Source organism: Nycticebus coucang, chromosome 2, assembly GCF_027406575.1.
Source record: "Nycticebus coucang isolate mNycCou1 chromosome 2, mNycCou1.pri, whole genome shotgun sequence".
Lineage (NCBI taxonomy): Eukaryota > Metazoa > Chordata > Mammalia > Primates > Lorisidae > Nycticebus > Nycticebus coucang.
The window spans coordinates 73,560,508-73,583,809 of NC_069781.1; the positions used below are offsets into that span (position 1 = coordinate 73,560,508).

Genomic DNA, 23,302 nt, shown 5'->3' on the forward strand with positions numbered 1-23,302 from the left:
TGATGAATACATTTATGCATATGTGGGGTACAATGTGTTGATTTTTTTATACAATCTCACGTGCTTACATCAAACCTATCAACATAGCTTTTCCCTCATTTACTTGATTATTGTGTTAAGACATTTATGTTCTACACTTGACAGATTTGACCATCCCTTTTTTGACTTAGCAAAAATGGTGTAATCAACAAAGGTACGGGAACCTTAGATACAATTCTGGAATTCATTCTTAAATTGTCACGGGAGCAGAAGGCAATACTTTCTGAAGGGTCATCAGAAAGTATTGAGGTAGGTACTATTTCCTGATAAACAGAAATGAAACTGATGATATTTCTAAATTATATCATGAGGGGTTGTAACAAAGAAACTTTTCTTAAAGTAGGATGATTTTAGGCTTCTTACCCATCTTCATTTGTATTCTCCATGACACATTCACTGATGTCCAATTCAGTCACCACTGATTATTAGAACATCAGAAATCATTAGTGTATACATTTTTCACTTGCTCTGTAATCATATAACTTTTCCACAATTGTACTTTCTCTTGAAAATTAATCATTCTTTTGCTGGAAAAGTCTCTGCCTTTAATTGATAGTACATACATATAATCACATCAATTGCTTTTGAATTTTATTAACTTTATAATGATTATAAAAGCTTTGTCACTTTAACCAACATAATAACTTTTTATATGTAAGTGATACCAGGATTGATCTTGTCAACATACACTTTGTGAACACGAAACTGCAAGCACCTTTTTACTTTACTGTGAAGAATTTTTGGTCTTAGTGAAATATTATTTGAAAAAAATCTGAACTGACAACAAAGAAAATTTAATTTTTGTGCCCAAATGAAGTCAGTTGTTTCTATACTTACAAACAATTGTGGAAGCAAGCAGACATGGCTATGTCCTCAGCAAAAGGTAGTCAGGGGAGGGGAAGTCCCTATCTCCACATCCCTTCCTGGATTCTGCTGCTGCTTTTGTCCTGGGGTAGAAATACTCTCCTATCCTATTGATTCCACTTTGTAGCCACATCTCCACTGAGAGGGGTACCAGAAAACTTCAGATAATAAGCCAGGGGCTCTTAGGCAGAGGAAAGAACACCCTCTCCTTTCCTTTGTACAGAAGGTATTGTGGCTCACAGCTCTTAACAGTTTTTTTCTGTCTTGTAGGGGCAGGCTTCCCTATGGGTCAGCGCTTTGGGAATCCTGCAGCTCTCTTGTATCACCCTGGAACTTTGTGGTTGTTACAGTCTGAGTGGGTGCTAGGAAATGTTTGTGTGGAATCCAATGATAAGAAGACTGAAGGGCTGAGATTCCCTGGCTGGGCAGGAGTGCATAAGAAGTATGATGACTGCCACCTTGAGTTGTGCCTGTGGTAAGGGGAAGCAACCTTGTGCAGGCTGGCTGCCCAGTGCTCTGTTTGTAAGTGCTGATGGCAGCAGCACTTGGGCTCATGAGGGTAGGAGGGTTCTCTGACAGTTTGGGAGGCAGAAGTCTGCTGCAGATCTAAGGGGAGAAAAAATAAACACCCCCACGTACACTTTCCTGGGTATTCCAAATTCCTTAGGGATAGGTCTATGCCAAAACCTTGCTCCTTCTTACTCTGGTCCTTAACTCCATTCTGTGGGATCTCTGGCAAGTTGTGGCACGTTTCCGTCATCTGAGCTGTACTTTTAACATGAAACTTTTTCTTTCTTAGATGATCTGGTGACCAATGTCTCTAGTTAGTTATCTTGCCTTTCTCCAAGTTTTACATGATTTTTTAAAAATTTACCATCATGCATAAACAACTATAATTATGACAGAAGTATGAATGGGCTACAAAGGAAAAAGTAGATTCTCTTGGAGTTTATTCATTTATTCATTAATTCACCAAATATTGCATGGTTATTGGTATTAACATTTCACTTATTATTTGATAATACTATTACAACTATCAACACTAAATTATTATTGAGAACCCACTATGTGTTGCCATGTGCCACTATTCAAGGCAAAATGAACATCAAAGTAAAAAAAAAAATAGATAAAAGGTTCTGTCTGCATGGAGTTTACACTCTAGTAGGAGAGACAGTAAATATATAGAGAAGTAAATATATACTATATCAATGTGTAATGAATGGGATGGGGAAATACAGAGCAGGATGAAGATACAGAAACTACAAAGAGAACAGGAGTCAAAAATCAAATTTACCAAGTTCTGACACATACTGCTCAAGAGTTGCTTTGTTTTATTTTTATCTTCCTCTGAGTATAATGAATGTTTTCTGCTCCCACAGGCTTTACCTGACAAAGATCTGACTTGGACACATGGCCCACATAAGTTATTCAAGGAAGGTGAAGAAACTGTGCTAATCTATATTACAACAACCTTTAAAAGATTTCAATTGCCAATTAATTTAACAGTGCTCATGGATGCAACTTAGAAGCAGGGCAAAGCTGCAGGGATGCAAAATGAAGAAACAGAGTCAGAAGACGGAAGAGAGGGAGAAAAAAGTAACATTGTAAAGGGAAATGGTGAGATCACTGACACATTGGCACCTGTGGTTTTGGCAGCCTAAAGTTGACTGCTCCTCCTCGACAGCCTGGAATGCCCTATGACTGGTAGTATGTATATCTATCAAGACAATCCATTTTATTATTACAAAATTTTTAAATGATAAAGCTACTTACATGGATTGTGCTTCATTTTCCTGTCCCTTCCCTCCTAACTGAGCAGAATCATCACATCTAATGCTTGCACTTCATGCTATTATTCTGAGAAGCAAATCCTATAGGGCACTCTATCACAAGTTTGTTGTTACCACTTGGCAACAGATAATCCTCTATAATAGAGAAAAACCCATCCCAGGCATCACATGACAGCATCCCTACCTGTCTGTTGAGGCTAAGGCCCATGCCTCCCTGTGGGCTAAAAGGATTTTTCTGAAATAGCTTTTAACCAAGCTTTAAGACACACATCCATATTTCAACACATATTTGATTGTCAACTATGTACGAGGCCCTGGGATACAATGGAAAGCAAGAACAGAGATAGGATCTGCCACGTGTATGTAGCTTGCTGATATGGGGAAAGGTTATCAAGCAAGTCCACACACGCAAACAGATTTACAATATGAAGGTGAGAGGTAAAGGGACACCTCGTTAACCACCAGGCAAAAGGAGTGGGAGATGCATTCACACAGAAGGAGCAACATCTTATGCCTACTTTACCGTTTTACATGGGGAATATGTTCTCATACTTTATCTGATGTGTCTCCCAGTGGGGAAGGCAAGATGAACGAATGGGGAGGAGGAGACTCTCATTTTGGAAGCCAGAGTCTTTTACCTTTGACCACCCGAGAACCTAAAGGGGATCAGAAAGCCTAGGCCCAGGTACACGGCCTTGGCCTCCATGTACTCACCAGGACGGCGGGCACGCTCGGAATGCTGCAGGGTGCACACTGCACGGGGCACACTTCCGGTCAGGGGCAGGGGCAGGCGCAGGCGCAGAGAAGGACAGGGCGCCACACAGCCGTTGTGCAGTAGGAGGGCCCGGCTGGGTCCTAAGGATGCCTCGGCTCCTTTGTTTATGTCTGCTGTGGCTCGGGCTCCTGCTGGTTCGGTTCTCCCGTGAACTGAATGACATCAGTAGAGCCAAGAAACTGTGCGGCAGGTACCTGGTGAAAGAAATAGTAGAACTCTGTGGCCATGATAACTGGAGCCAGGTCCATTTGGAGGAAGAAATCCCTTTCCCACGGCTAATTTCTGAGCCCTCGGAGAAGGTAGAAGCCTTCACTTCTGACCGGTTTGAGAGCCCCCGAGCCCATTTCCTGGCCTGGGGGAGAGGCAGAATCCCAGGTAAAAATTTAAACCAAAGGCATGTTTGTTCATCTCTGTACATTTCTTATTCTAAAATTTGCTTTGCAAGGTGAACTTCCCCAACAAGTAATTTGTGCCTAGGAGTCAAGTAAATAAAACTTTATAAAGACCATTATATTTGTAAAAACCTCTGGGAGGTTTTTTTTTTTTTCTTAGCTTAGAGAAAATAAATGTAGACTTAAAGTCTACACATTTGTATAAGAATGCTATTTCTTTCCTAACTTCTCTTTTCTGGAATACCTTTGTTATCTGGCAAACTCGTGTTTGTTCCTCAGAGCCCAATTTATGTATTGTTTTTCCCTGTGAAATCATCATAGAACTTTTTATTGCCAATCACACCTTTTTCCTTCCTCCCACAGTGTTTAGCACATAGTTGTATTTGACTGTCGTCAGGACCACCTACATAATTGGCCCATTCTAGTGCAAGATATAAAAAAATGTAGGGCCCCTTGTTCAAAAAGCAGGAAAGGCCCATTAAAGGTTCTAAAATAGAATGCTTTTTTCGTTTCTTGTTCTTATCTCCACTGTTGACATGTATGGTCCATTCTTCTATAGGCTTCACTTAAAAATTCATGTATTTGCATTTTATTTACAAGTTAAAAGAAAGTTATTGAGAATTTCAACACTGCAACATGGAGCATTAAAACCAAATTCAAGGCCTGTGTAAACGGTACAAGTCTCACTCCCATAATGCCAGTTCTGCATATCATAGCCTATTATGGGGGCTATCTCATTCATGTTTCTATCTGAAATGCCTAGCAGAGGGCCTACCACATAGTATGTGGTTTTTATAGATCTAATTTATACTTAATACTTTCCAGCAGACTTCAGGAAAAATATTCTTGTTTCACATTCATTAGTATCTTGTTTCTTCTTGGTATTTACATCACATTTTAGTCCCAAAATGGTTTGCCATTTTTTTTTTATTAAATCATAGCTGTGTACATTAATGCAACCGTGGGGCACCATACACTGGTTTTATATACCATTTGACATATTTTCATCACTGGTTAACATAGCCTTCCTGGCATTTTCTTAGTTATTATGTTAAGACATTTATATTCTACATTTAGTAAGTTTCACATGTACCCACCAATCACCCTCCCTCTGCCCATCCTCCCTGGTTTGCCATTTTAAAAGAAATGCACTTTGTTTACAGTCTATCCATAGCAAGAAGGTTACTGCCCTTTAAAATAATTCAGTTAATTTTATTTGAACAAATGTTGCAAAGTCAAGATTTCTGAAGTTAAGGAAACAAGCAGACTTTTGTGCCAAAAAGAGACCCTCATGTAGAGGACGAAACCAAGTAAAATACTTTTGAACAAATGGATGATTAATCTTACACAAATATTGTTGCTAAGAAAATGAAAAAAATTTAAAGACAGAGACCATCAGACTGAATCTTGATCTTTTTCTGCCATCAAAACTACCTACATATAAACTCACCTTGGTGCTCTTTTACAACGGAGGAAGTATCTCTCTCCCAAGGCTGCTTGTGGTTTAGTTCAGTGAATCTCACACTTTAATGTGAATATGAACTATTTTGGAATCCTGTTAATACACAGACTCATTCATTGAGCTGACCTAGTGCCTAAGATCATGCATTTTTAACAGGCTTTCGTAATGCTAATTCTGCTAGTGGTGGCCCATTCTTTAGAGTGAGAAGGTCTAGTTCACCTTCTTTCTTTTTTTTTTCCTCCTCGTTCTCTTTTCCCAGAAATGCAAGGAGAGCCTTCCTTTTCTGGTTTATGTTGGGTGGGCATTTCTCTCACATCAAATACTGCCCTCTCACTACCTGTACTGTACTGTAGCCAAAATTTTATCTTCAGGCCTCTGTGCTTGAGATTGTTATTTAGAGTTTGGAAATCCCTTTCTCAACAAAGCTTACTCTGAAGGTGCTTTTCTTGATAACAAAGTTCAACTGTAAAACTCAAGAGCTGATTAATGACCCCTTTGTTTTAGGTGTTATTCACACTTCCCTGAAGGAATAAATTATTCACACTTCCCTGAAGGAATAAATGTCATTCATTTAGTGATAGGGCAGCTGCAATGAAACAAGACTTGTAGCAGATAAAAATATGTCTGATAATATTTCAAAATTGGCATACCCATTAAACTTGTTATTATGGGAACTATGTAAGGGACAGTTTGCTGAAGTGGAAATATCATGTGGCAAATAAAGCCACAGTTGTTTTGAAATGTGTGGGAGAAGGAAAAATGGGTCTAGGTTATCAATATGATTTATACTAAAATTCATGCTCCATGGGTGAAGGGTTCAATTACATCTTGAACTTTACCTTAGAAATGAAAACAATGTAACCTAAACATTTGTACCCTCATATTAATCTGAAATAAAAAAAATTACTGATCCGTAAGGAAAGATGACATTTATTCTGTCCTGTTATTTTCTAGTCAGTAATTTAGCAGTTGCAAAGAGGTATGTATTTCCAATGTAGCATATATAATTTTGCCATTTCTTTTATATATGAATGTGGCTGAAAAGTTGATTAATTTCTTTTTTTTTTTTGAGGCAGAGTCTCACTTTGTCACCCTTGGTAGAATGCCATGGCGTGACAGCTCACAGCAGCCTCCAACTCCTGAGTGTAAAGGATTCTCTGGCCTCAGCCTCCTGAGTAGCTGGGACTATAGACAGCCACCACAACGCCTGGCTAATTTTTGGTTACAGTTGTCCCTGCTGTTTTAGCTGGCTGGGGCTGGGTTCTAAGCCTCCATCCCCCACCAACCCCCCCAAACCCCCCCCACCCCGGTATATAGGGCTGGTGCCCTACCCACTGAGCCACAGGCGCCACCCTAAAGTTGATTAATTTTTATTTAGCTTTTCCTAGCAGGAAAAGTCTGAGTCTGACACAGGAAGAGATAGTTTGGTACACTGATATTTAAAAATGCTTTCTTTGTAGTAACTCTTACATAACTTGAATCTGAAATTGTGTGCTGCTTATTAGTGGATCCCACAGGTGTGGGCTATGTCTTCAAGACACACCCGAGAATGTGGTACTATGAAATTGACATCATATTTCTAAATTCTAGCTCAGTATGGTGCTTCTTAGCATTTAGCACCAGGGGAAATCATTACAGTTTCAATCTCAGCTTTTCATAATCCATAACCCCTATTCCATTTAGGTTGACCATATTCCTCTAGTATTCGTCATTGTCCACCATTGTATCATCACAGTCCACATACAATTATTTTCTTGATATATTAATTCAACAAAATTTGAGTACCTATTATGTACTAGGCATTCTTGGTGCTTGGGATATAAGAGTAAATAGTGAAGGCACCTCATGAAGTTTACAGAATAGTGAAGATATACAATAAACATAAGTAAATCATTCCCTGTATTAGAAGATGATTGTTCTCACCTCTCCCCTTTCTCCATTCCCATTTCCTCTTCTCTTAGGCATGTTTAAAATGTGTTTAAAATATATTTTTGTTTGTATAAATTTTTGCAAGTTATGCATTATTTCTGTGCATGTATTTTTGAAATATATCTAAATGGCATTTAACTCTATATCTTATTGTTGCTATGTGAACATTTGGTCCCCTGCTCTAATATATACGTAGTACTCATGTGCATTCTCCATGTTTTAATTACTCCATAATGAATACCTAACCTATACAGCCTTGAACTCCTTGCCACTAAAAATAACACTGCAGTGAGCATCACATGTGCCCCTTTATGGACCTGCGTGGAAATTTCTCTGGGATATATACCTAGGGGTAGAATTGCTGTGTCATGAAGTATGTGTATGTTTTCTTAGTTTTTCAGCATATGTCAGGCTGAAATGGCATAATATTTTTATTTTAATTTGCTATGTTTGAGCATGTCTTTATATGCAGTTGCAAAGGCCTTTGCCTTTTCTCTTTCTGAAAATTTCCTAAATATATTTCCCATTTTTTATTGGGATTGACATTTTCCATAGATTTGTAAGTTATTTAAACTTAGATACAATGGTAGTTATTGGATTTTTATGTTGCAAATATGCTCTCTCATTTTGCCATCTATCGATGTTGCTGACAGAAAGCCTTAATTTTTGTATAATCAGGCAATAAGTGTTTTGATTTATTATTCGTACTTTTGAGATTTTTATATTAGAGTTCTTTTTCTCTGTCCCCATTAACTTCACAATTTTACTTTTGACTTTAGGTCCTTAATTCTTCTAGGGCCCATTTTTGGTTCTGGTCTAGGTAGGGATGGTATCATAGGTTTTTTTCATAAGTCTTATTTTTCTTTAAATAGGGAGATAGTTTTCTGAACATATTCTATTCAATATTTTTTACATTGACTTGTGGGGTTACTTTTATTGTTGAAGTTTGTCTTAGCTTCCTACACTATTTAATTGGTCTATTTATTTGACCTTGTATCATTATAATATTATTTTTGATAATATGACTCTGTAGGATGTCATTTATCTACAAAGGCAAGTCTCCAATGTTTCTTCCCTTAAGATTGACTAAGTTAATATTCAGCCTTTATTCTTTCTTGTATATTTATGCGTATGCTTATTGGATTTCTTTTTTAAAAAGTTTATCTGAAATTTTAATTGGAATGTATGGAATATATGGAGTACTCTGAAGAGAACTGAAAGCTTTACAACATAAAGTCATCCTCATCAAAATCATGGAATGTCTATTAAGACATTCTTAATTCTATTAAGATTTTAAACTTTTCTCCACAGAAACTTACTGTATTGCAGATTAGGTTAATGCTTAACACTTTTTTCAACTATTGTAAATACCTGTAAATTATATTTTATAATTAGTGACTATTAGAGAGAGAAACGCACTTGACTTTTTTTTTTTTTATTGTTGGGGATTCATTGAGGGTACAATAAGCCAGTTATACTGATTGCAATTGTTAGGTAAAGTCCCTCTTGCAATCATGTCTTGCCCCCATAAAGTGTGACACACACTAAGGCCCCACCCCCCTCCCTCCATCCCTCTTTCTGCTTCCCCCCCCATAACCTTAATTGTCATTAATTGTCCTCATATCAAGATTGAGTACATAGGATTCATGCTTCTCCATTCTTGTGATGCTTTACTAAGAATAATGTCTTCCACTTCCATCCAGGTTAATACGAAGGATGTAAAGTCTCCACTTTTTTTAATGGCTGAATAGTATTCCATGGTATACATATACCACAGCTTGTTAATCCATTCCTGGGTTGGTGGGCATTTAGGCTCTTTCCACATTTTGGCAATTGTAAATTGAGCTGCAATAAACAGTCTAGTACAAGTGTCCTTATGATAAAAGGATTTTTTTCCTTCTGGGTAGATGCCCAGTAATGGGATTGCAGGATCGAATGGGAGGTCTAGGTTGAGTGCTTTGAGGTTTCTCCATACTTCCTTCCAGAAAGGTTGTACTAGTTTGCAGTCCCACCAGCAGTGTAAAAGTGTTCCCTTCTCTCCACATCCACGCCAGCATCTGCAGTTTTGAGATTTTGTGATGTGGGCCATTCTCACTGGGGTTAGATGATATCTCAGGGATGTTTTGATTTGCATTTCTCTAATATATAGAGATGATGAACATTTTTTCATGTGTTTGTTAGCCATTCGTCTGTCATCTTTAGAGAAGGTTCTATTCATATCTCTTGCCCATTGATATATGGGATTGTTGGCTTTTTTCATGTGGATTAATTTGAGTTCTCTATAGATCCTAGTTATCAAGCTTTTGTCTGATTGAAAATATGCAAATATCCTTTCCCATTGTGTGGGTTGTCTCTTTGCTTTGGTTATTGTCTCCTTAGCTGTACAGAAGCTTTTCAGTTTAATGAAGTCCCATTTGTTTACTTTTGTTGTTGTTGCAATTGCCATGGCAGTCTTCTTCATGAAGTCTTCCCCCAGGCCAATATCTTCCAGTGTTTTTCCTATGCTTTCTTGGAGGATTTTTATTGTTTCATGCCTTAAATTTAAGTCCTTTATCCATCTTGAGTCAATTTTTGTGAGTGGGGAAAGGTGTGGGTCCAGTTTCAGTCTTTTACATGTAGACATCCAGTTCTCCCAACACCATTTATTGAATAGGGAGTCTTTCCCCCAGGGTAAGTTCTTGTTTGGTTTATCGAAGATTAGGTGGTTGTAAGATGTTAGTTTCATTTCTTGGTGTTCAATTCTATTCCAAGTGTCTATGTCTCTGTTTTTGTGCCAGTACCATGCTGTCTTGAACACTATGGCTTTGTAGTACAGACTAAAATCTGGTATGCTGATGCCCCCAGCTTTATTTTTGTTACTAAGAACTGCCTTAGCTATACGGGGTTTTTTCCGGTTCCATACAAAATGCAGAATCATTTTTTCCAAATCTTGAAAGTACGATGAAGGTACTTTGATAGGAATGGCATTGAATAGGTAGATTGCTTTGGGAAGTATAGACATTTTAACAATGTTGATTCTTCCAATCCATGAGCATGGTATGTTCTTCCATTTGTTAATATCCTCTGCTATTTCCTTTCTGAGGAGTTCATAGTTTTCTTTATAGAGGTCCTTCACCTCCTTCGTTAGGTATATTCCTAGGTATTTCATTTTCTTTGAAACTATGGTGAAGGGAGTTGTGAGTGGCTTAATTAGCTTCTCATCTTGACTGTTATTGGTGTATACAAAGGCTACTGACTTGTGGACATTGATTGTATATCCTGAAACATTACTGTATTTTTTGATGACTTCTAGGAGTCTTGTGGTTGAGTCTTTGGGGTTCTCTAAGTATAAGATCATGTCGTCAGCAAAGAGGGAGAGTTTGACCTCCTCTGTTCCCATTTGGATTCCCTTTATTTCCTTGTCTTGCCTAATTGTATTGGCTAGAACTTCCAGCACCATGTTGAATAGTAAAGGTGACAGAGGACAACCTTGTCTGGTTCCAGTTCTAAGAGGAAAAGCTTTGAGTTTTACTCCATTCAGTAAAATATTGGCTGTGGGTTTGTCATAGATAGCTTCAATCAGTTTTAGAAATGTGCCGCCTATGCCTATACTCTTCAGTGTTCTAATTAGAAAAGGATACTGGATTTTATCAAATGCTTTTTCTGCATCTATTGAGAGGATCATGTGATCTTTATTTTTGCCTCTGTTAATATGGTGGATAACGTTTATGGACTTGCGTATGTTAAACCAGCCTTGCATCCCTGGGATGAAGCCTACTTGATCATGATGAATGACTTTTTTGATGATAAGCTGTAATCTATTGGCTAGGATTTTGTTGAGAATTTTTCCGTCTATATTCATGAGTGAGATTGGTCTGAAATTCTCCTTTTTGTTTGGGTCTTTTCCTGGTTTTGGTATGAGGGTGATGTTTGCTTCATAGAATGTGTTGGGGAAGATTCCTTCTTCCTCAGTTTTTTGGAATAATTTCTGCAGTACAGGAATAAGCTCTTCCCTGAAGGTTTGATAGAATTCTGGAGTGAAGCCATCTGGACCAGGGCATTTTTTATTTGGAAGCTTTTTTATTGTTTCTTTGATCTCAGTGCTTGAAATTGGTCTGTTCAGGAGGTCTGTTTCTTCCTGGCCAAGTCTAGGGAGAGGGTGTGATTCCAAATATTGATCCATTTCCTTCACCTTGTCAAATTTCTGGGCATAGAGTTTCTGGTAGTATTCAGAGATGATCTCTTGTATCTCTGTGGGATCAGTTGTTATTTCCCCTTTATCGTTTCTGATTGAGGTTACTAGAGATTTTACTTTTCTATTTCTAGTTAGTCTGGCCAATGGTTTATCTATTTTATTTATTTTTTGAAAAAACCAACTCCTTGTTTCATTAATTTTCTGAATGATTCTTTTGTTTTCAATTTCATTGATCTCTGATTTGATTTTGGATATTTCTTTTCTTCTACTGAGTTTAGGCTTAGATTGTTCTTCTTTTTCCAATTCCATAAGATCTCTTGTGAGATTGTTGATGTGCTCTCTTTCTGTTTTTCGAATGTAGGCATCTAAAGCGATGAATTTTCCTCTCAAAACTGCTTTTGCAGTATCCCATAGGTTTTGGTAGCTTGTGTCTTCGTTGTTGTTATGCTCAAGGAAGTTAATGATTTCCTGTTTGATTTCTTCCTGCACCCATCTGTTATTCAACAGAAGATTGTTTAATTTCCATGCCTTTGGGTGGGGTCGAGCATTTTTGTTAGAGTTGAGTTCCACCTTTAGTGCCTTATGGTCTGAGAAGATACAAGGTAAAATTTCAATTCTTTTGATTCTGTTGATATTTGTTTTGTGTCCCAGGATATGATCAATTTTGGAGAATGTTCCATGGGGTGATGAGAAGAATGTATATTCTTTATCTTTGGGGTGGAGTGTTCTATATGCGTCTATCAAGCATAGTTGGTCTAAGGTCTCATTTAAATCTCTTATGTCCTTGTTTAATTTCTGTTTAGAGGATCTGTCCAGCTCTGTAAGAGGTGTGTTAAAGTCCCCTGTTATGATGGCATTATCAGATATCATATTGCTCAGACTGAGTAAGGTCTGCTTCAAGAATCTGGGAGCATTTAAATTGGGTGCATAAATATTTAGAATTGAAATGTCTTCTTGTTGTATTTTTCCCTTGACCAATATAAAGTGACCATCTTTGTCTTTTTTGACTTTAGTTGCTTTAAATCCACATTTATCTGAAAATAAGATTGCAACTCCTCTTTTCTTCTGAATTCCATTTGCCTGATAAATTGTCTTCCAACCCTTGACTCGGAGCTTTAATTTGTCTTTTGAAGCCAGGTGTGTTTCTTGCAGACAGCAAATGGATGGCTTGTGTTTTTTAATCCAGTCAGCCAATCTATGTCTCTTCAGTGGGGAATTCAAGCCATTAACATTTATGGAGATAATTGATAAGTGTGGTAGTATTCTATTCGTCTTATTTTGTGAGAGTCCATTGCTTAGTTTTATCTTTTGCATCAGTGTGGAGGTTAGGTTCTGTCCTTTGATTTCTGAGTTCTTACTTTGCTGCTGATCCATTGTGGTGGTCAGTGTGCAGAACAGGTTGAAGTATTTCCTGTAGAGCTGGTCTTGTTGTGGCGAATTTCCTCAATGTTTGTATATCCGTAAATGATTTGATTTCTCCGTCAATTTTGAAGCTTAGCTTAGCAGGGTACAGAATTCTGGGCTGAAAATTGTTCTGTTTAAGTAGATTAAAGGTAGATGACCATTGTCTTCTTGCTTGGAAAGTTTCATTAGAGAAGTCTGCGGTCACTCTGATGGATTTGCCCCTGTAGGTCAACTGGCGCTTACTCCTGGCAGCTTGCAGAATCTTTTCTTTTGTCTTGACTTTGGACAGGTTCATCACAATGTGTCTCGGAGAAGCTCGGTTAGAGTTGAGGCGACCTGGGGTCCGATAGCCCTCTGAAAGCAGTGTGTCAGAATCTTTGGTGATATTTGGCAAATTTTCTTTTATAATATTCTCTAGTATGGCTTCCATTCCTCTGGGGCATTCTTCTTCCCCTTCTGGAATTCCTATAACTCGTATGTTGGAACGCTTCATAAAGTCCCATAATTCTGACAGTGAACGTTCTGCTTTCTCTCTCTTCTTTTCTGCTTCTTTTACTGTCTGAGTTATCTCAAGAACTTTGTCTTCTACCTCTGAAATTCTTTCTTCTGCATGGTCCAACCTGTTGCTGATACTTTCCATTTAAGTTCCCTAATTGACTGTTTCAGTTCCTTCAGGTCTGCTATATCCTTTTTATATTCTTCATATCGTTCATCTCTGATTTGATTCTGTTTTTGGATTTCCTTTTGGTTATTTTCCACTTTATTAGCAGTTTCCTTCATTGTTTCCATCATTTCTTTCATTGTTTTGAACATGTGTATTCTAAATTCCCTTTCTGTCATTCCTAACATTTCTGTATAGGTGGAATCCTCTGCAGTAGCTACCTCACGGTCCCTTGGCGGGGTTGTTCTGGACTGGTTCTTCATGTTGCCTGGAGTTTTCTGCTGATTCTTCCTCATGAGTGATTTCTTTTATCTGTTTCCTTGCCCTAATTTTCCTTTCACTTCTTCTTGCTCTTTAAGTTCTTGTGCCTGTGGACTAAGGGTTATAGGACCAGAAGGGTGAGAAGGTTGAGGAGCAAAAAAGGGATGAAAGAAGGGAGGACCGAGTGATAAGAAAAAAAAGAAAGATAGAGAAAGGAGAGGGGGTGGGGATAAGGAATATTGACAAAAAGAAGAGAGGTACAGAAAGAGGGAGACAGGGCAATATAGGTGTACAGTAGGGTACTTTGACACAACCTTTAAAAACCCCACCTTCTGGGGGTGCCCAGTTGGGTGGTTCCCTTGAGGTCAGCAGCTCTTTGCTAACCTGATCAGACACAGTACCCCACCTCCTCCAAGTAGAGAGGAAAGACAAAAATGCTATAAATCAAACCAAAACAAGCAAACAGAAAACTTTATGGGGATACAATTGGGTGAAAAACCAAATGATAGCGGTAGAAACACTAGCAAAAATGAAGTTGTAGTTATTAAAAAAGGCAGCAATAGGAAATTATAATTAAACTAGAAAAGTTGAGAAAGAAAAAGGGATCTGTATGGAAAAGCTTGAAATTAAAAAACAAAAGAACATCAACAACTTCAAAATAAACAAACAAACAAAAAAAACAACCAAACAAAAAAAAAGAAAAAAATACACAACCAAAAACAAAGCAGTTTGTATATGTTATTGAATATTGTCTGGGCAACACGTGGTCTTCTGGGGTATGAGATGTTAATCACAGTTCTGATACGACTGGAGGCTGCTGATTTCTCAAACCCCAGCAGGTAGACACCCTAAATCTCTCTTCAGCCCACTTAAAAGGCACTTTGAACTTATAAACTTGCTGAGCAGAAGCTTTCCCAGCTTTCTCTCTGGAATCACTGCTGAAGTGGCTATCCGCTTACCCAGTGTGCCAAAACCGGTCTTACTCTGCCCCTTGGGTTAGGGCTGCAAGGCGGCTCAGACCCCACAGTTAGGCTACTTGGTTGCTGGGTTACAAGCTCCCACCCGTTTCTAGCTCTGTGACCCTGAGGGCGGAGCTTGCCGGGGCAGATCACTGACAATGGTTCCGTGTGACCCACCGCCAAACACTATTAGCTCCGTCTGGCTCAGCGGCTCAGACTGGGGCCCTAGACAACGGCCAAAGTTCTCTGCACTCCCGCTCAGGCCTTCCCCAGGGCAGTTCAACTCAGTGCCAAGCCCAAGGACATCAAAACAGTTCACAGGTAAGGCCTTTCTGGTTTGCAGTCTCGCTGCTACTGAACTTACAGTTGTGGGCGGGTTTAGACGGATTGAACACACGCGACCACTTGCTGGTTTTCCACTGTTTTAGTCCTCCTCTTGGGGTCCAGAAGTCTCTCACTGACTCCCTGTATCCTCATAGGAGTGATGATAGGTGGTTCCCACCAGCCAGGGATGCCTGGAATCCTATCTCCCCAGACTCACGGTGCCCAGATGCAAGGAAGCTGTTACTCGGCTGCCATCTTGCTCCGCCTCCTTTATGAAATTGCACTTGACTTTTATAGGTTGAACTTTATCTAGTTACCGTGCTGAACTATTTTCATAATATGTTGATTCTGTAAGTTTTTCTATCATTTGCAAATAAGCCTTATACTGTTATTATTTTTTCTTTTCATTCCATATAGCATTGGCTAGGTCCTTTAGAAGTATTATGTAATAGTGATAGCAGGATTTCTTGATTTGTTCCCAATTTTAAAGGGCATACATTTAAATTTCTTTGTTAGGTATGAGGTTTGTAGGTTTGTGCTGTGTAATATTTACCAACATAAGTGAGCTTGCTAAGAAGTTGTTTTTTTTTTTTTTTTTTTCTTTTTAATTGTGTAAGTAGGACTGAACTTTATTAAAGCCTTTTGGGAGGCATCATTTTACATAGTCATATGATTTTTTTCTTTTATTTATTTTATTTTTAATTCAGCATATACTTAGTGGATTCCCACTAAGTGCCAGGCACTATTTTAGACCCCTGGGATATATAGTGGACAAAATAGGCAAATATCTCAGGCCTTATGGAACCTAAATAATGATAAGCATAAAAAGTAAATATTAGAAGGTAATAATAGCTACAGAAAAATAAAAAAAATGAAACAGGATAAGGGAGATCAGGAGTGCAAGGGGTTGGAAGGTGGGATATAGTAATAACTATTGTGGTCAGAGTAGACCTTATTTTTAAAAAGGCAAGACTTGAAAAAGGAAATAGTAAGGGAAGTAACCAAGTGGATATCTGGGTTTACTCAGAGAAAACAGCAGAAGGAAGACACTTCAGCCTGGTTCATGCAGGGAACAGCAAAGAGACCAAGTATGGCTAGAGCAGAGAAAGTGAGAGGAAAATAGTAGAAGATAAGCAGAGAAGTAACAGATAGACATAATAAAATAGGGTCTTCTAAGCCATTTTAAGGATTTTGTTTTTGAATGATCCATGGAGTCATTACAGACTTTTTGAGCAGAAGAGTGATATAATTGACATTTTAAAATGAATCAGTCTGGCAACCATGTTTTAAATAGACTGTAGGGTGGCAAGAGTAGAAGAAAAAGACCTGTTAGGGCGTGTCTTGGAAATAATATTAGCTGCATGAGGATAATGGTAATAGAAGTAATGAAATCTGTTATATTCTTGATACATCTGTACAGATTTGATATGAGACATGAAGAAAGAAACAGAAATCAAGATTGACTCCCAAACATTTTGTTAAAAATGATTAAACCTGAGATAGGAAAGGCTTCAGGTGGAGCAGGTTGAAAGACAATACAAATAGTTTAGTTTGGGACACGTTGAGTTGGAAAAGTTCAGGTGGAGTTTTAAATGTGAGTCTGTGGAGATGTGGAGTAGGAAGTATGATATATGAATCTAGAGCTGGGAAGAGAACTCCTCTTTGAAGATAGAAATTTAGAAGTCATTGCTATATAAATTATTTTGAGCCATAATACTGGAAGAATCACTGAGTAAGGATAGATAGAAAAGAGTACCAAATATGGACCCCTCAGAAACACCAGCATTAAAAAGTCAGGGGGAAAAACGCTGGGAGGAAGAGGTTACAAAGGAGATAGAAAAAAGGTTAACTATCCAGGTAGGATGAAAAGAGATTGTGATGTCCTGGGAACCAAGAGAAGAAAGTGTTTAAAGAAGGAGTGTTATTGATAAGTTAATTAAGATGAATATTGGCTATTGAATTTATAGAGGTAATATAAAGGTAATTGGTGACCTTAATAAGAGAAGTTTTGGTGGTGTGATAGAACAAAAGCCTGATCAGAGTAGGTTTAAGACAGAATTAGAGAAGAAGAATGAATTAGTAATAAACAACTTTATCAGAACAACTTTATCGAGGAGTTGTGCTATAGATAAATAGGGTGGTAGCTGGCAGGATAGTGGGGACAAGAGAACTGTGTGTACTTGCTTGTTTGGTTTTAAGGGGAAGAAATCACATCTGTTTTCTGTTATGAATGATGTAATAGAAGTGAAAAATTAATGGAGGATATAGGGAAGGATTGTTGTAGTCATGTCCTGGAGTACAAAAAAGATGAGATGTAATATGTAAGTGCAGGAATCAGCTTTAGAATGGATAGTTCATCTGTGAAAATAAGTAGGACAGAAGAATATATGGGTAAGTGTTAAGAGATGAGTAAAAATATGACAGAGAACAAATGAAAGTTCTCTTCTGGTGACTTCAATTTACTTATGAAGTAGAAAAGAAAGCCAGCTGAGTGTGAGGATGAGTCTGTTAACAATGGTAAATTGCTTTGATAGGTTTTGTGATCTTGACCTATCCTTAAATTTCTGAGATAAATCCTTTCTTAATGTAAAATATGTATATGGTTCCACTTAACTATATCTTATTTAGGACTTTCAAATCAACATTTGTAAGTGAAATGGGTTTATAAGGTTTTTTAAAAATCTCATACAGGGCTTGGTGCCTGTAGCTCAGAAGCTAGGGCACCAGCCACAGACACCAGAGCTAGTGGGTTCTAATCCAGCCCAGGCCTGCCAAACAACAATAACAACTACAACCCCAAAATAGCTGGGCACTGTGGCAGGTGCCTGTAGTCCCAGCTACTTGGGAGGCTAAGGCAAGAGAATTGCTTAAGCCCAAAAGATTGAGGTTGCTGTGAGCTGTAATAACACGGCACTCTACCGAGAGTGACATAATAAGACCCTGTCACAAAAAAAAAAAAAAAAATCTCATATGGTTTTTATCTATTTTGGTAATACAGATTATATTATATACACTAGCTTCATAAAATGAACTGGGCAGCTTTTGTTCATTTCTGTGACACAACTTGTATATGATTGGAATTTTTCTTGAAAAATAAGTGGAACCTACCTTGAAAATCATCTATGTCCAGGGTTTTCTGAAAGTGATAAATATGGCTACCCTTTTAATTTCTTTGAAAATTATTGGTACATTTAATTTTTCTGTGTCTTTATGTGACAATTAAGGCATCTCGTATTTTTCTAGGAATTTATCCATTTCTCATGTTGATTTTTAAATGTATGAGCATTTATAATCATTTATTTTAAAAAACTTGGCTGTATTTGTACTTATTTCTTTTCCTTCTGTATTTTGTTCATTTTCATATTTTTATTGATTTATCTAGCAAGAGTTCTATTGATCATTTTAAGAACCAACTTTTAATTGAATACAAAATTATTAAAGAGTGCTCTAATATGACTCTACCTTCAAGGGACAGAGATTCATTTAAATTATCTCTAGATAACAGGGTGGGGTAGTTACAAATACAAACAAGATCTAGAAATGGACCTGGAAAGATTTTGGAAAGCCTAAAGAATTACATCATCTCTAAAAACCACCTTCTCTGTTCTCTCTGAATTGTCTCTCTTCTCTGTATTCCTTTATGATGTTAGCTTGTCATAACAAGCCTCATAGAATCCTTTCAGCTTTGATTCTTACTAACAAATCTTTTTCTCATTACTTCTTTTTATCTTCAGAGAGGAAATCTGATCAGGCCATTTTTTTTCATGTGGCATGGATTACTGGCTATTGTAATAGATTGGTTTTTGGGGGGGTCAGGTGCTAACCTCCAGTTTGTTCAACTGTGGCTATAGGATGGAGTCACATGGAGTCACATTGCTCAGCACATGGCTGCATAAGGGCTGGCTCTGTAGTGGGGGCTATTGGCAAATATATTGTAAATGGACAAAGGCCATGATGGAAGTCCAACAAGCCTCCACATAATTACCTTCTGGAATTATTCAAATATCCAATAACGCAGTATGAGTTAAGACCAGTATAACAGTAACAATCAGTTCATTTTCCCTTAAGCATATTACTACTTCTCTATTTCTTTATACTTTAATGAAGAACAAAGTTATTTCTACTAACCACTTAGTTATGAAATGTGCCTAAGAAGACAAATGGCCCAATTAAAAAATGGGCAAAGGATTTGAACATTCACTTCTTCAAATAGGATATATGATAGGCACATGAAAAGATGTTCAACTTCATAAATCATTAGGTAAATGCATATCAAAATCACAATAGATACCACTTCATTTCCTCTAGGATAGCTATTATCAAAAAATGGAAAAATACCAAGTATTGGTGATGATGTGGAGATATTAGAATCCTTGTGTATCAGTGATGAGATTGTAAAATGGTGCAGCCTCTGTGGAGAAGTTTGGCAGTTCCTCAAAAAGTTAAACATAGTTACCATATGATTTAGCAGTTCCATTCCTACTCATATGCTCCACAGAATTCAAAATATATTTTCATACAAAAACTTATATATGCATACTCAGAGCAGTGCTATTCATAATAGATAGAAAGTGGAAGTCACCCAAATGTCCATCAGCTGATATATGAAAAAACAAAATGACGAATATCCATACAATGAAAAATAATTCAGATATAAAAGGAACGAAGTACTGATACATACTACAACATGGATGAACCTTGAAAACATTATTCAAAGTGAAAGAAACCAGACACAAAAGGCCACCACATATTGTATGTTTTCATTTACATGAAATATGCAGAATAGGTAAATTCATAGAAACAAGTCAGGAGCTAGAGGAGAGGAAAATGGAAGCAACTGCTAATGGGGTTGGGGTTTCTTTTTGGAGTAGTAGAAATGTTCTGGAATTAAATATTGGTGATAGTTACACAACCTTGTATATATACTAAAAACCACTGAATTGTATACTTTACAAATGATAAATTGTATGGTACATGAATAATAATCTTAATAAAAAATGTTAATATAAAAATGTGCAAAGGTTTGTAAGCTTTTTTGGTAGTAAACTACAACCATTTTAGTTAAAAATATATTGCTTTTGAATAACCATACTTTCTATTCTTTATTTACAATGTGATCACTTGGTTTTTAATAATTAGCTGATTTTTGTATTTCAATATTAAATTTTCAACTAACAGAAGATTTTAATGAGGATTGTTCTCTTCTCTCAACAGTGTCTACTTCTGTCTCTCGGGAAGAAGCAATAAACAGTTGGGAGATGCAGTCACTGCCTGGGTATCAGTATAAAAAGGTGAACTCACCCCTTGATAAGACAAGAGACTTTTCCTCATCACATCTTGTCAATCCACATATTCATGAGAGTATAAAATTACAGAAGAAAAGTACAAACAAAATTAAAACCTTGAACAATTTGTTTTGGGGTAATCATCCCCAAAGAAAACGCAGAGGATATGCAGAAAAGTGTTGTCTTAGAGGATGTACAAAAGAAGAACTTAGCATTGCGTGTCTTCCATATATTCATTTCAAAAACTTAAAGCAGAAAGGATCATCACGTGTAACTGAGATATACTAACCATCATAGGAATTATGCTAACTTAATAAAAGCTTAATACATTTATTTTACTTAAAAAAAATTTTTTTTGGTAGACTTATGCTATGACTGCTATCTGAACATACTTGCAAGCACTGGACAATACCTTATGGTGGTAATAGGAATCTTAAGATTTTCTTTGGAGATCCTAATTTTTTCCCTTATTTTTTATATTTTTAAGAAAATGTTATTGAAAATGGAATGATTCACATAGACATCTAAGAATTACCTATTCATTTCTTGTCATTATGATTGAAATTCTCTTAAGCCACAATGAAGTAGATTATGGAATTCTCTGCATTCCATATGTGTGACATACAACTGATGCCCATAACTATTAGGGTTACTCCAGAATGCCAATACTCTGTTCCACCAACTTAACTTTTAACTAACCAACCTACCACTCCTCGTAGGAGCTCTTGTACTGTAATAGTAGGTATACTTTTAATTTGTTGAGTTTTATTATGGTGGCTGATCAGATTCTCTTTAGAATTTCTACTGAGGACTTAAAAGAGTTCATTAAATGTTTGTGATTTGTAAAATCTCTCCAAAATACCCTGTATTTGCTTTAAAAGTACTGATACAATGAGAGTCAACACGTAACTCTCAATATTGATTGGGAATTCTATACCTAGAGTTCTTAATACATGGTCCCTGACCACAGCAGCAGCATCAGTGTCACCTGGGAACTTGTTAGAAATGCAATTCTAAGGTCTCATTCCAAACCCGCTGAATCAGAAACTACATATAGGGTTCAGCAATATGTGTTTTTAACAGGCCTTCCAGGCCATTATTAAGTAGGTTATAGATCAAGACATCCCTGGTAAATAAACCAAAAAAGAGGAAACTGGTACTTAGACTACAGAAATTACCTTATAACTTTGAGAAGGAAGAAATCCTCCCCTACTCATTCTGTGAAGCCAAAATTACCTTGATGATATAAGCCAGGAAAGGACACAACAAAAAAAGAAAGCTATAGACCAATATCCCTTATGAATATAGGTGTAAAAATTCTCAATAAAATTCTAGCAATCTGAATTCAGCTGCACATCAGAAAAATAATCCAGCATGAAAAAGTGTGCTTCATCCCAGGGGTTCATCATAAACAGAGGCAGAAACAAAGACCCTATCTCAATAGACATGGAGAAAGCATTTGACAAAAGTCAGAACTCTTAATAGATATAGATGGAACGTAACTCAAAGTTTTAAAAGCCATATATGACAAACCCGCAGCCAACATTCTGAATAGGGAAAAGTTGAACGCATTCCCACTTAGGTCTGGAACTACACAAAGTTGCTTTCTGTTATGACGTCTATTCATCATAGTGCTAGAAGTTTCAGGCAAATGCAATCAGACAATGGAAGGAAATCAAGGGTATCCAAATGAGAACAGAAGAGGTCACACTATCATTGCTGACAATATGATCTTATATCTTATATACCCCAAAGTTTATGCCAACAGGTTTGGAAATTGATAAATTCAGCAGCCTCTCAGGTTACAAAATCAATCTTCACATATCAATGGTATTTCTATACACCAACAACAGTGAAACTGAGAATCAAAGACTAAATATCTTTCACAATAGCAGTAAAGAAAATACCTAGGATATATTTAACCAAGGAGGTAAAAGACATCTGGGGAGAGAACTACAAAACACTGAAGAAGGAATTGCAGAGGAAGTAAACACATGGAAAAATCTATCATGTACTAGAGTGTTCATAGCAGCTCCATTCACAATCACTAAGCCATGGAATCAACCCACGTGCCCATCAACACAAGTGGACTAAAATGGTGGTACATGTATACCATGGAATACTATTCAGCCATAAAAAAGATGGTGGCTTTACATCTTTTGTACTTCTGGATGGAGCTGAAGAACATTCTTCTTAGTAAAGTATCACAAAAATAGAAAAGCAAGTATACAATGCACTCAATACTAAAATAAGACCAATACATAAACAACTACATGCCCACACAAGAAAAAAACACAAATTCAAGGGGGAAGGTGAAAGGAGGGGAGGGGGATTGGTAAGCTCTCACCTTATGGGCATAAGGGAAGGGTATGTAGCACAACCCCCTGGGTGAAGGACTCAACTGTAACTTGAAGTTTACCTAACAAATGCAAACAGTGTAACCTAATCATTTGTACCCTCATATTAATCCTAAATTTCAAAAAAGGAAAAACATACCATGCTAATGGATCAGCAGAATCAGCAAGGTTAAAATGTCTGTACTACCCAACGTGATCTACAAATTCAGTGCAATCCCCATTAAAATGCCAATGTCATTTTTTTGCAGATCTAGAAAAAATAATTCTACACTTCAAATGGAATCAGAAATGAGCATGAATAGCCAAAGTAACATTAAGCAAAAAGGGCAAATCCAGAGGCATCACTTAATACATCAAGTTATGCTATATGTCTATAACAAATAAAACAGAATGATACTGGCACAAGAACTGACACATAGACCAATGGGTCAGAACAGAAAACCCAGATCATAAAACCATCCTCACATTGCCATCTGATCTTTGACAAAGCATATACTGTAGAAAAGAATTCCTATTCAAATTGGATAGCCACATGTAGAAGATTGAAATGGGATCTGCACCTCTCACCACTCCCCAAAATTAATTCATGATGGATAACAGACCTAAACCTAAAGCATTAAACTACA

The 23,302-nt window shown here is 37.2% G+C and overlaps 1 protein-coding gene across 1 annotated transcript; it reads left to right on the forward strand.

The window, feature by feature from the left end:
- The first annotated feature begins 3,554 nt into the window (after positions 1–3,554).
- INSL6 (insulin like 6) lies at positions 3,555–20,607 on the forward strand. The gene is made up of 2 exons (XM_053569288.1): positions 3,555–3,843; positions 20,249–20,607. The coding sequence occupies exons 1-2, from the start codon at positions 3,555–3,557 to the stop codon at positions 20,605–20,607; spliced, it is 648 nt and encodes a 215-aa protein (XP_053425263.1).
- Positions 20,608–23,302: the final 2,695 nt, after the last annotated feature.